The sequence below is a fragment of the Eurytemora carolleeae genome, unplaced genomic scaffold (assembly GCF_000591075.1).
Source record: "Eurytemora carolleeae unplaced genomic scaffold, Eaff_2.0 scaffold826, whole genome shotgun sequence".
In the NCBI taxonomy this organism is placed as follows: Eukaryota; Metazoa; Arthropoda; class Copepoda; order Calanoida; family Temoridae; genus Eurytemora; species Eurytemora carolleeae.
In genome coordinates, this window is record NW_019396715.1 from 141,519 (window position 1) to 151,544 (window position 10,026).

Below are 10,026 nucleotides of genomic sequence, written 5' to 3' on the forward strand. Positions count from 1 at the left end.
TTTGGTCTCTGATGTTTTAGACAGCTTTGATATTTCAAACAATATATTCTTTTCCACAATCCGGATGCAAAGATGGGGAAATGAAAAAAATAGAAATTCCCATGAGTGTATTTTTCATAGGGGTTTTAATCGTTCTAGAAACGAGTAAACACTATCATGTTTCGTTTCGTTTTGGATGTTTCAACACAAATGAATTATATCGTTGAAATCATGTATATCTGTTACGTGGCCTTGGACTTGAATTTCTTTGCCGCGTATGGATTTCCGCCTAGCTTGGAATCGTCTTCCGCCACAGTCTGTTATTTGAGAAAAATTTGACCAGCAACAGTTTNAGAAGGAGATCGATATGAAGAATAATATTAGAATAATAATAATAATAGAAGGAGGTCGATATGAATAATAATAATAATAATAATAATAGAATAATAATAATAATAATAGTAGGAAGTCGATATGAAGACTAATAATAGAATACTAATAATAATAGAAGGAGGTTGATATGAAGAATAATAATAGAAAAATAATAATTTTAGAAGGAGGTCGATATGATAATCAAAATAATAAAAATAAACATTTTTAAATGATAATTATCCAATAATTTTAAAAACTAAACTTAAAAATAAATAAATAAAATAAAGTATGATTGGAAATATCTTTAAGATACTTGCACTAATCTAAAAGGATAGTTTCATATACAAACTTTTGTGTCAATGGCCAAGATTTAATTTAAATGCAAGGATTTGAAAGCAAAAAAGTAAACATATGATGCTCATTACGCTTTAGATTAAATACTTAATCTTTTTTACTTTGCTAAAGCTTTATTTTCATTTTCATTCATTCATTTTGTACTAGCACTCTCATTTTTCACACTGTGAAATTGTGTGACCTTTAATAAATAGTAATTTAAAGGATTTTTTGTTAAATTTTTTTTTTAGTTTATAGGGTAGGGTAAAAGGCGGAAAAAAGTCCGGTCTTTGAAAAAAAAAACCTAAAATAGCCCATAACTTTTTTTGCGACTAAAGCTAAGGATCTAAAAACTTTATTTTTGAAAAGCCCTTATAAAATGCATGCAGAAACATGTGTCATCACACTAGCTTTGAGATTTGTATAAAACCAAAAAATATTTGTTTAATTTTTTTGACCCTGATTTTAACCTAATGTTAGAAGCATGTGTTAAATAGAAAAGTCTAAAAAAATTGAACAGCCTCAGACCAAAACTTTTTGAGTTATCTTCAAAAAACGTAAGGGGGTGGGGCCCCAGGGTCCCCAGCCGAACTAGGGTTAGAGAGTTGTTAGTCACAATTTTAGTCTTGTTCTTTAAGATCGGTAATTTAAGTTTAAATAGTTTTATATAGATATACCTGATATCTAGGAAGAGTGATGTCCCCGTCCAAGCTTATTTTACTAAAATCCACAAAATATCTGTCATCTTAAAATAATAAAAAAAATATAATTAAATCTAATAATATCAAAAATAATTAAAAATAAAAATGGCAAATATTAGTTTTCCTGAATGCAGCATCAAGTTCTGTAACTTCCTTGACAGGCATTCTGTTTACGCAGTCATATCTGAACTCATCTAGACCGATTGAACCATCACCTGGAACAAGGATAGTATTACATTAAAGGAACTTGCAGTATGCAAAGATGGCAAAGCCTGATTCAATAAAGTGGCTAGCCGCTAGATATACCGTTTGTCTTAGTTAAAAGTGTTTAATTCTGATAAATATGAAAGTTTTCCTGCAGCAGTCCATTTTGTTGAAAACCCTTAATTAAAATTAATCTGTTTTTAAAATTATAAATATTGATATACAATTCATGCTTTATCATAGCGTTAGAATTGATCTTTGCCAACTTTGAAATTAAACTTACATCGATTATTTAACCCTATATCCTGATTTGGCTATTTCTGTCTAATATAGATCAGGGGAGGGATGTTTTGCACCCCCTCCCTATGATTTTGCCTTTAATGTTGAGATAGGGGAGTGTGATACATGTCCTTAGTTCAACTTTTCAAGGCCTCCTCATCAAAAAATAATTAGACCTCTAACTTAAATAAAATAGTTATTTTTACTTTTAACAAATATTAACATATGACACATGTTATTATATCCATTTTTCAATGGCTTTTTAAACATATAAGTCTTAGCCCTGTAGCTTAATTAATAACAAAATTATTAACCGTTTCTATTTCTTTGAAACACCGACCCACCGTTTGATCGTTCTCCACCCTACCCTATGCATAAAAAAAAATTTCAGCAATATTTTTCACAACTATTATGTTGAAAAAGTGAAGAAGTTTTAGTTTTCTAATGTAAGCAGTTTTTAAGTTATTTAGAAGAAACCCCCCCCCCCCTTCGTGATAGGGTAAGTCAATATAGCTGGATGGTTTTTAAAACATTGTAGTAAAATTTAAATTTAAATTCAAGAGTCATATTTTAATGAACAAATGAAATTTTAAAATAACAGTAAATAATAAAAACAATATTACCATCAACGTCAATTGTTCTAAACTGAGCCTCAATAAAGAACTTAAAAGCATTTGGTAGATCTGCATATGCTTTTCCCTGAGAGTTGTCACATTCATTTTTTTGTTTTTTTAATATGATTTTTTTTGTTCAACGGGCAACGCCGGGCACATTAGTTAGTGTAATGAAGATTACAGTTCCAATCTTAAATTTTAGAATAAAAAACGTGAAAAATGTGAAGTTTTAATTTATCGACTGAAGGTAGATAAAGAAAATTTAGTGCTGTCACTTTCAAATGGGAAGGTAGCGGATACAAATGTTTATTGTTTCCTAGATTTTTATGTTCTAATGAAATTTGCTATAAAATGGACAAAAAGTTTAAACTTGATAGTTTTAGACAGGGGCTTTAATTTAATAGGCTTGCATAACGAATTGGCTTAGAATAAGGATAAAAAGGTTTGCAAAATATTTAAATTTATTGTGCATATGCAAATGCAAAATCTAGATATTTAAGTGTAGAAAGACACATAAATAGTGTTCAAAGGTTTACTGCACTTTTGCATTTAAAGAATATGTGACAGGTTCCTTGCAAGCAGTTTCTACTCCTTTCATGAACTCATCAGAATCAACTTCTCCATTCTCAAATATAAAATAGTTTAAACATTTACCAAGTTTATCAAAGGAAACGAGTCTTTGCCACAAACTCGGATTTCAAATTATGAATTCTGGTGGATCAAACAATGTAAGTTTGAAATATGAAAGGTAAGCATCATCTGGTTGTTGAGATTTTGGAATTATAAAATTGGAATTTGTGACAAAAACTGAATTCCTTTACCATGATACGCAGAAATCTAACCTGCAGAAAAAGAAATCAAAGGAATTAAGTTTTTGCCAAAAAATAATCCCTATATCTTTGTAACCTAATTTCGTTGAAATCAAATCATCTGAGTTTGAAATATACCATTAAATTATAGTAGATATATTAGAATTAGAAAATTTGAGTTTGTGATTAAGACTCAATTTCTTTATTTGTATTCCAAGTACGAGAAAATCAAATTTGGGTCATATATTAGAAATTTTAAAACATCGTTGTTCATTAAATGGCTTTTAAATAACAGAGTGATTAAACACATCATTTAGGATTTCAATCTCACGAGCATTCCGATTAATCGTTCATGGTCAGCCATGGCGTCTAAGCACCACTTTTGCATGGGGAAAGGAGTTGAATATTTGACACAAACTCTGATTTTCGAGTCCAAATTTGCAACCCAATATTGTAGACCTTAGATATTTCAAAATTTGAATCATGTTTGATCAAATAATCTAATCTTATAATATCAGATGTATACAACATCAGGTTTCAAAGAAATAGAAATTTGAGTTAGTGGCAAAGACTCAATTCCTTTAAAAAGATAACTGAAGAACAACTATTGCACAATAAAATACATTTTAGGAATTATTTGAAGAAAATTGATTACAATACAGAATACTTTACAAATGAATTAAGTCTTTGCAACAACTCTGGTTTTCTAATCTCTATTTCTAATCTCTATTTCTAATCTCTATTTCTAATCTCTATTTCTTTGCAACAACTCTGGTTTTCTAATCTCTATTTCTTTGCAAGCCAATATGACAGATCTTAGATATTTTAAAGCTATAAATTCTGTAAGATAAAATTAAATTTTAAAATATACAATAGTGAAAGAACCAGGTGGCAAAGATTTATGTTTGAATTTGTGACAAAGAAAGATTCAAGTCCTTTTTTTTCAGTGGTTTATATTTTTCAAAAAAATTAGCTCTTTCACATTTTTCTTTAACAAGAAGGCAGGTAATTGACTCTGTAAAGATAAATCTGTAATGATAATAATTTTAAATAAACTTTTATTTAAGCTAAACAGTTCTTAACAAGAACTGTTGTACTTTCTTTAAAATCTGTGGTTGAAGTTGACTAAATAGGTGACAAAAAGTTCAAATTGCTGTGAATGCATTGTATGTCTGAAAGAATGCCCAGGTCAAATTCATTTTAAAGACTTGCATAAGAAGATCAGTGTCTCCTGATATTTGAAACAAAGATTGAGTGAGGCATTTATTTACAATTTGTAAAGTAGGAAGTTTAAAAATCTATCATCTTTAAGATTTTAAAATTTATGTAAGCTCTAGGAATGGTAGGAAAAAATTTTCTAATCTAACATAATTCCTAATTAAAATATCTAACATCTACGACATCAGGTTGAAAATATATAGGGATTTGAACTGATCCTTTGCTTTAGGTATAACGAAAAGGAATTGAGTCTTTGTCACAAATTGATATTTCAAACTTAAAGTTTGAAATTTAAAATGTCTATGACGTTCGGTTGCAAAAATATAGGGAATAAAAAATCAAAGTTTATTGGAAAAACTCAATTCCTTTGTTTTAAATGTTAGGGAATTAAAAATGCCTGAGAAATCTCTAACGTTGTGTTATTCTAAAAAAGTTTTTACAAAATTCTAAATGGATTATATTTCGTTACTGTTGAGGCGAGTGACATACAAGGAAAAACAGACAAGTTCTGCTTTTAACATGTACGTATATAATATGTCATTAAACAGAGTAAAATTCTGTGATTTAGGATTTAAGAGAAGAGAACAACACAAGACAACTTGTCAAACAATTTAGAATAATTTACAGAATTGGCTGAAGTGTCGCCCTGTACTAAAGTAAATGTCACGTAAGATTAAAAATGGATTTAATGATAATTTCTCTCCTTTTCAAGAGCTTTGGAGAAGACAGTATGTTGACCATCTAATATGTAACCGGAGCCTTTGCCACAAACTCTAATTTTCTAATCCTGATATCTTTGCAAACTGATGGTGTTCTTAAACTCTGAATTCTGTTAGATCAAATAAAGTTTAAAATATTAAAGGTTAACAAGATCAGGTTGCACAAATATAGGGATTTAACAATTTGATTTCGTGGCAAGATTGAATTCCTTTTTTCAGACTTAAAATCAAAATTAGAGCAGTTACAATGTCACAAATTTTTACCAGTGTAAGGTCTCAAAACTTTTACCTTCCCTTTTGGACTAGTTTAAAGTGGTCTACATAAAAAAGGGAAATTTACTCAAATTATCTTTGAAAATCTGGGGTAGGTAATACTATCATTATTTGAGAAGAATGAATGTAATTGGTATTTTTCTAAATATTTATATTGGTAGATTGTATTTTTTTTACTCTTAATGATCATGAGCTATTTCATGGCAGAGCCTCACAATGAAGTTATATTGAAATCAAGCTTATCAGCGATCAGTTGATTGTTACCTTATCAAAATCAACGATCAGTTGATTGTTACCTTATCAAAATCAGCGATCAGTTGATTGTTACCTTATCAGAATCAGCGATCAGTTGATTGTTACCTTATCAAAATCAACAATCAGTTGATTGTTACCTTATCAAAATCAGCGATAAGTTGATTGTTACCTTATCAAAATCAGCGATCAGTTGATTTTTACCTTATCAAAATCAGCGATCAGTTGATTGTTACCTTATCAAAATCAGCGATCAGTTGATTGTTACCTTATCAAAATCAACGATCAGTTGATTGTTACCTTATCAAAATCAGCGATCTCAGCAATCTGATCCCAAAGGTTTATCATAACTTCCTTGTTTTTAGCATACCTAAACATTATTGAATTTTTAGACATATTTGACATATTTTATTATATTATCATTATAAAGATTTATTCACACACAAAGATATAAATAATATATAAATGGTGTAGTTTAACTTTGTTTAAATAAATTTTTGAAAATACAGGTTTCCAAAAGAAAAGAGAAAAATATGCAAAATTATGAAATAGACAACATTGATCATTACTCATTACATAACATATTCATCATTTCAGTTATTACGTAATCATCGAATCCTTCAACATATAAATTATTCATTCTTGTATTTAAAAGTTCTTGTAAAACCGGAACTTTCCATGCATGTTCCAATATGGGACATCAAAATATTTCATTGTTTCTTAACTAACATTTTACTAAGATCCGAAGGATTTACAGAAAAAGATTAATAAAACTTTTTAAAAAAATTTAAATAATAATTATTCTTGAAAAATTTCCTGGGCATTTTTTCTGAATTTTTTATTTTTATAAGGTGTCAGTAATTTTACCAAATAAGATAAGTCCTTTAAATATAGATTAATCTAATTGAATAACAAAAAAATTCACAAAATTAAGATAAGAAAATGAGATTTAAAAAGTGAAATGAAAATTAGATTGCTTTCTATGAAAAGTGAGATTCTTTGTCAGAAAGCAGAACTTTGCAAAAATAAATACAATACACATACATACATTCCAGTAAGAAAAAAAATAAAACATATTAAGGAACATTTTAAATTTTTTTAAAATTACTAAATAACATATTTTTTACAAATTATGATAAATCTAGATTTAAGCGTAAAGAACATTCACCAAAAAGTATGTTCGTTTAAGATAATTAATGAAGCTTATAGAGTCTAACACTAAAGAATGAAAAGTTCCGACTTAAATGTTAAGTTTCAGCTTAATTGCCACTTCTGACTTAATTTAAACTTGAATTTTAACCCTAGGGTTAAATATTTAACTCGCCGAAATCGACGCGTTAAAATTTAAACCCAGGGCTAAAATCTTGAAATCAATCTAGCGACATTTATTTAAAAGTAAAAACCTTGATTGAATAAATTTTACGTTTTAAATTAATTAATGTTTGCACGTAAACTTAAAAAACGGTTGTAACTGAAATTTTTTTTGAAATAATTTTGTTTTCCCTTACGTAAATTATTGAAAATAAAAAAAACAGCTGATGAGCGATGGTACGTAATTTCTCTCCGTAAATTCTTTTCTCTGATTCAGGTTCAGATTTTCCCGAGAAGTTCAAATCTCTCTTCAGGTTTTTTTTGAAAAAGTTCAAATTTAAGCAGGAACTCATTATTTTACAATAAAACTTTTAAGCTATAACTTAAATTTCGCGCATTCTTTATGTTAGTCTCTGGAATGTAAATATTTAGAAAATAAACATATGTATATAATATAGAGATGAAAGCAAAATTTGCAGTGTCCAAAACAACCTGCATTGAATTTGCTTGTTTGCTAAAAAGCTTCAGAGAATTGCAAACGAGTCAAAGCACATATTTTCTTTCACTTTGGAATTTCTTACGATAAACTGTCCAATTGATTGTTACAATACACAATTATAGTATAAATGTGCAAAGAGCTTCTCTTGCAGATTTTAGTTATTATATCTTTAATATCCTTGTTTTAAATACAATTATATTCCTTTCTCTGGGATTATGTAGAACTAGAATGCAGGAACCAAATAAATATTATGAAGTATTTGAACTACGTATAGACTTAGTTGAACCAGATCTCCTAAACTTGAATCGCCAGACAAGAAAAGTGGTTCAACTTAATCTACGTAGTTTAACTACTTCTTGCAATTCTTAAAATTTGTTCTAAAACTCCATTCATATTGTACGTATAAATAAATTGTTTCTTACTTTGTAGCATCCCAGGATCCTTTCCCCTCCATAATGGTGTTCTTGACAGCCAAGCATTCAAAATCAGTTTTATCGAGAACACCATTGTTGTCAATGTCGTACATGTACCTGTAATAATCAAGTTGTATATGCCAAAGGTAGGTGATAAAGAGTTATGTACACATTTTACTGTGACGTAAGGACTGCTAGGAACTTGTTTTATAAACACGGTCCCCGGACAAGAAAAAAATTTAAAAAAGATGGTCTAAAATGGTCAATGTCGCGTCATACAGGGATTTCATGTGAAGCTAACCCAAGAGAAAAGAAGATCAAAAAATATCTTTTTTCACTTTGTATTGTCGTACAGTCCAGTCTGGACTACCAGTGGAGAGTCGACCCATCAAGTTTTATGCAACAAACGTAGTAACAGTGATTTGGGTGACAAGTTCCAGTTGATTTTTGGTAGACATTTGTAATTCATATGTATTGAGTCTTTGCTACAAAATGAATTTTAATCCTTTCTTTTTGCAACTTGAGGCTGGAACTCAACTAAACCTGCAACCTGAAACTTGTGATATTTCCAATTATTAAATGTAACAGAATTCACAGTTTGAAATATCTAAGGTTAACGACATTGGGTTGCAAAATTATATGGACTAGTTTGTGGCAAATATATTTTGGACACATGCTAGTTTATGACAATTGTTCCAAGAAATATTGTTGTTGTCAATTGAAGTAAGAAGTGAATATTCAGTGGAACTAGAACTCCAAAAATCTATAATTTGTATTTATTTACCTGACTAAAAACTTTACCCTATTTGTCCAGGAGTTCGCCATCTGAAAAAATTCTTTTAAAGGGAGTGTTATCTAAAAAGTAAAGGGCCGTATAGGCTAAAACTGAAATAAATTTGGAATTGAATGGATCAATCTGTTTCCATGAGAACATTGTAAAAAACGTGCGTCGCCTACAGCGCAGAATCCACGGAGAGATCCCTGATCAAGGGCGTATACAGAAATAAATGTAGGGGGGGGCAAGATTTGCGCGAAGCGCAAAAATTTTTTTTGCCCCCCCCTAGGAGCTCCTAGGGGGGGGCAAAATTCGAACTATAAATTCATAACACTTGGCTTCTTGGATAATCCCTGATTTCGCATCTCGTAGTTAAAACATAATTCATTTATTTAATTTAGAACTGATCGTTTACTTTTCAAATGAAATTATTTCAAACTGGATTTGGGTAACTTGTATTTATTTTATTTTCATATAAATCTGTGAATTTCTACGTCACTCGCGAATAGAATTTCGAGCAAATACCACTTGGATTCTTTGCGCCGCGCTGTAAGCAACAAATGTTTTTACAATTTTCTTAAAACTCAACCAGATAAAAAAGGTTGATAACATTCGACTTAATATTCAATTTGATGTTTTAGCATAAACCATAAACATATTTTCATAAACACTCTCTTTAATGATAAAACTAAAATGATTAAGAAAATGTTTAAATTTTAAAATAGTTTAACCTTGAATAAGATAAATGATATCCGGAGTGGAGCAGTGATCCTTCAAGAATGGGCGAGTTGACCTCACTGCGCTACTTTATATACACTGACCGGACACAGGTAAACAGGTAAATACAGATAGATAGATATATATCTATACATATATACACACATAAACATAAACAGCCAGCATACCTTGATATTTAATTAGACAAGGAAAACGGTAAATTTAGGTGAAGAAAAGTAGTCACTGGACAGATACAGATATAAACATTTAGACCAATATAGACATTTTTGTCCAATGTCTATTTGGCATTTAATGATAATTAGACATAAAGAGAACCATGTTTAAAGGTAGAATTAGATTACACAGGAAGGGGGCGCGGTGAGAAACTAAAGAGAAGAATTGAGGTAAGGTGGTCAGGTAGACAGGTAGACTTGACAGCAGGTGTTCAGGTAGACAGGTAGACTTGAAGGCAGGTGTTCAGGCAGACATTTAGTATTGACGGCAGTTGTTTCAGTATACAGGCAGACTTGAAGGAAGGTATTCAGGTAGACGGATAGA

General features: G+C 29.9%; 1 protein-coding gene across 1 annotated transcript; it reads right to left on the bottom strand.

Moving 5' to 3' along the window:
• Nucleotides 1-1,307: 1,307 nt before the first annotated feature.
• On the bottom strand, nucleotides 1,308-9,573 carry LOC111707711 (sarcoplasmic calcium-binding protein, beta chain). The gene is made up of 8 exons (XM_023480850.1): nucleotides 9,483-9,573; nucleotides 8,761-8,801; nucleotides 7,986-8,093; nucleotides 6,054-6,123; nucleotides 3,054-3,107; nucleotides 2,492-2,567; nucleotides 1,510-1,600; nucleotides 1,308-1,404 (listed from the first exon to the last, which is right to left on the bottom strand). The coding sequence occupies exons 2-8, from the start codon at nucleotides 8,799-8,801 to the stop codon at nucleotides 1,338-1,340; spliced, it is 507 nt and encodes a 168-aa protein (XP_023336618.1). The 5' UTR covers nucleotides 9,483-9,573; the 3' UTR covers nucleotides 1,308-1,337.
• Between the last annotated feature and the right edge of the window lie 453 nt (nucleotides 9,574-10,026).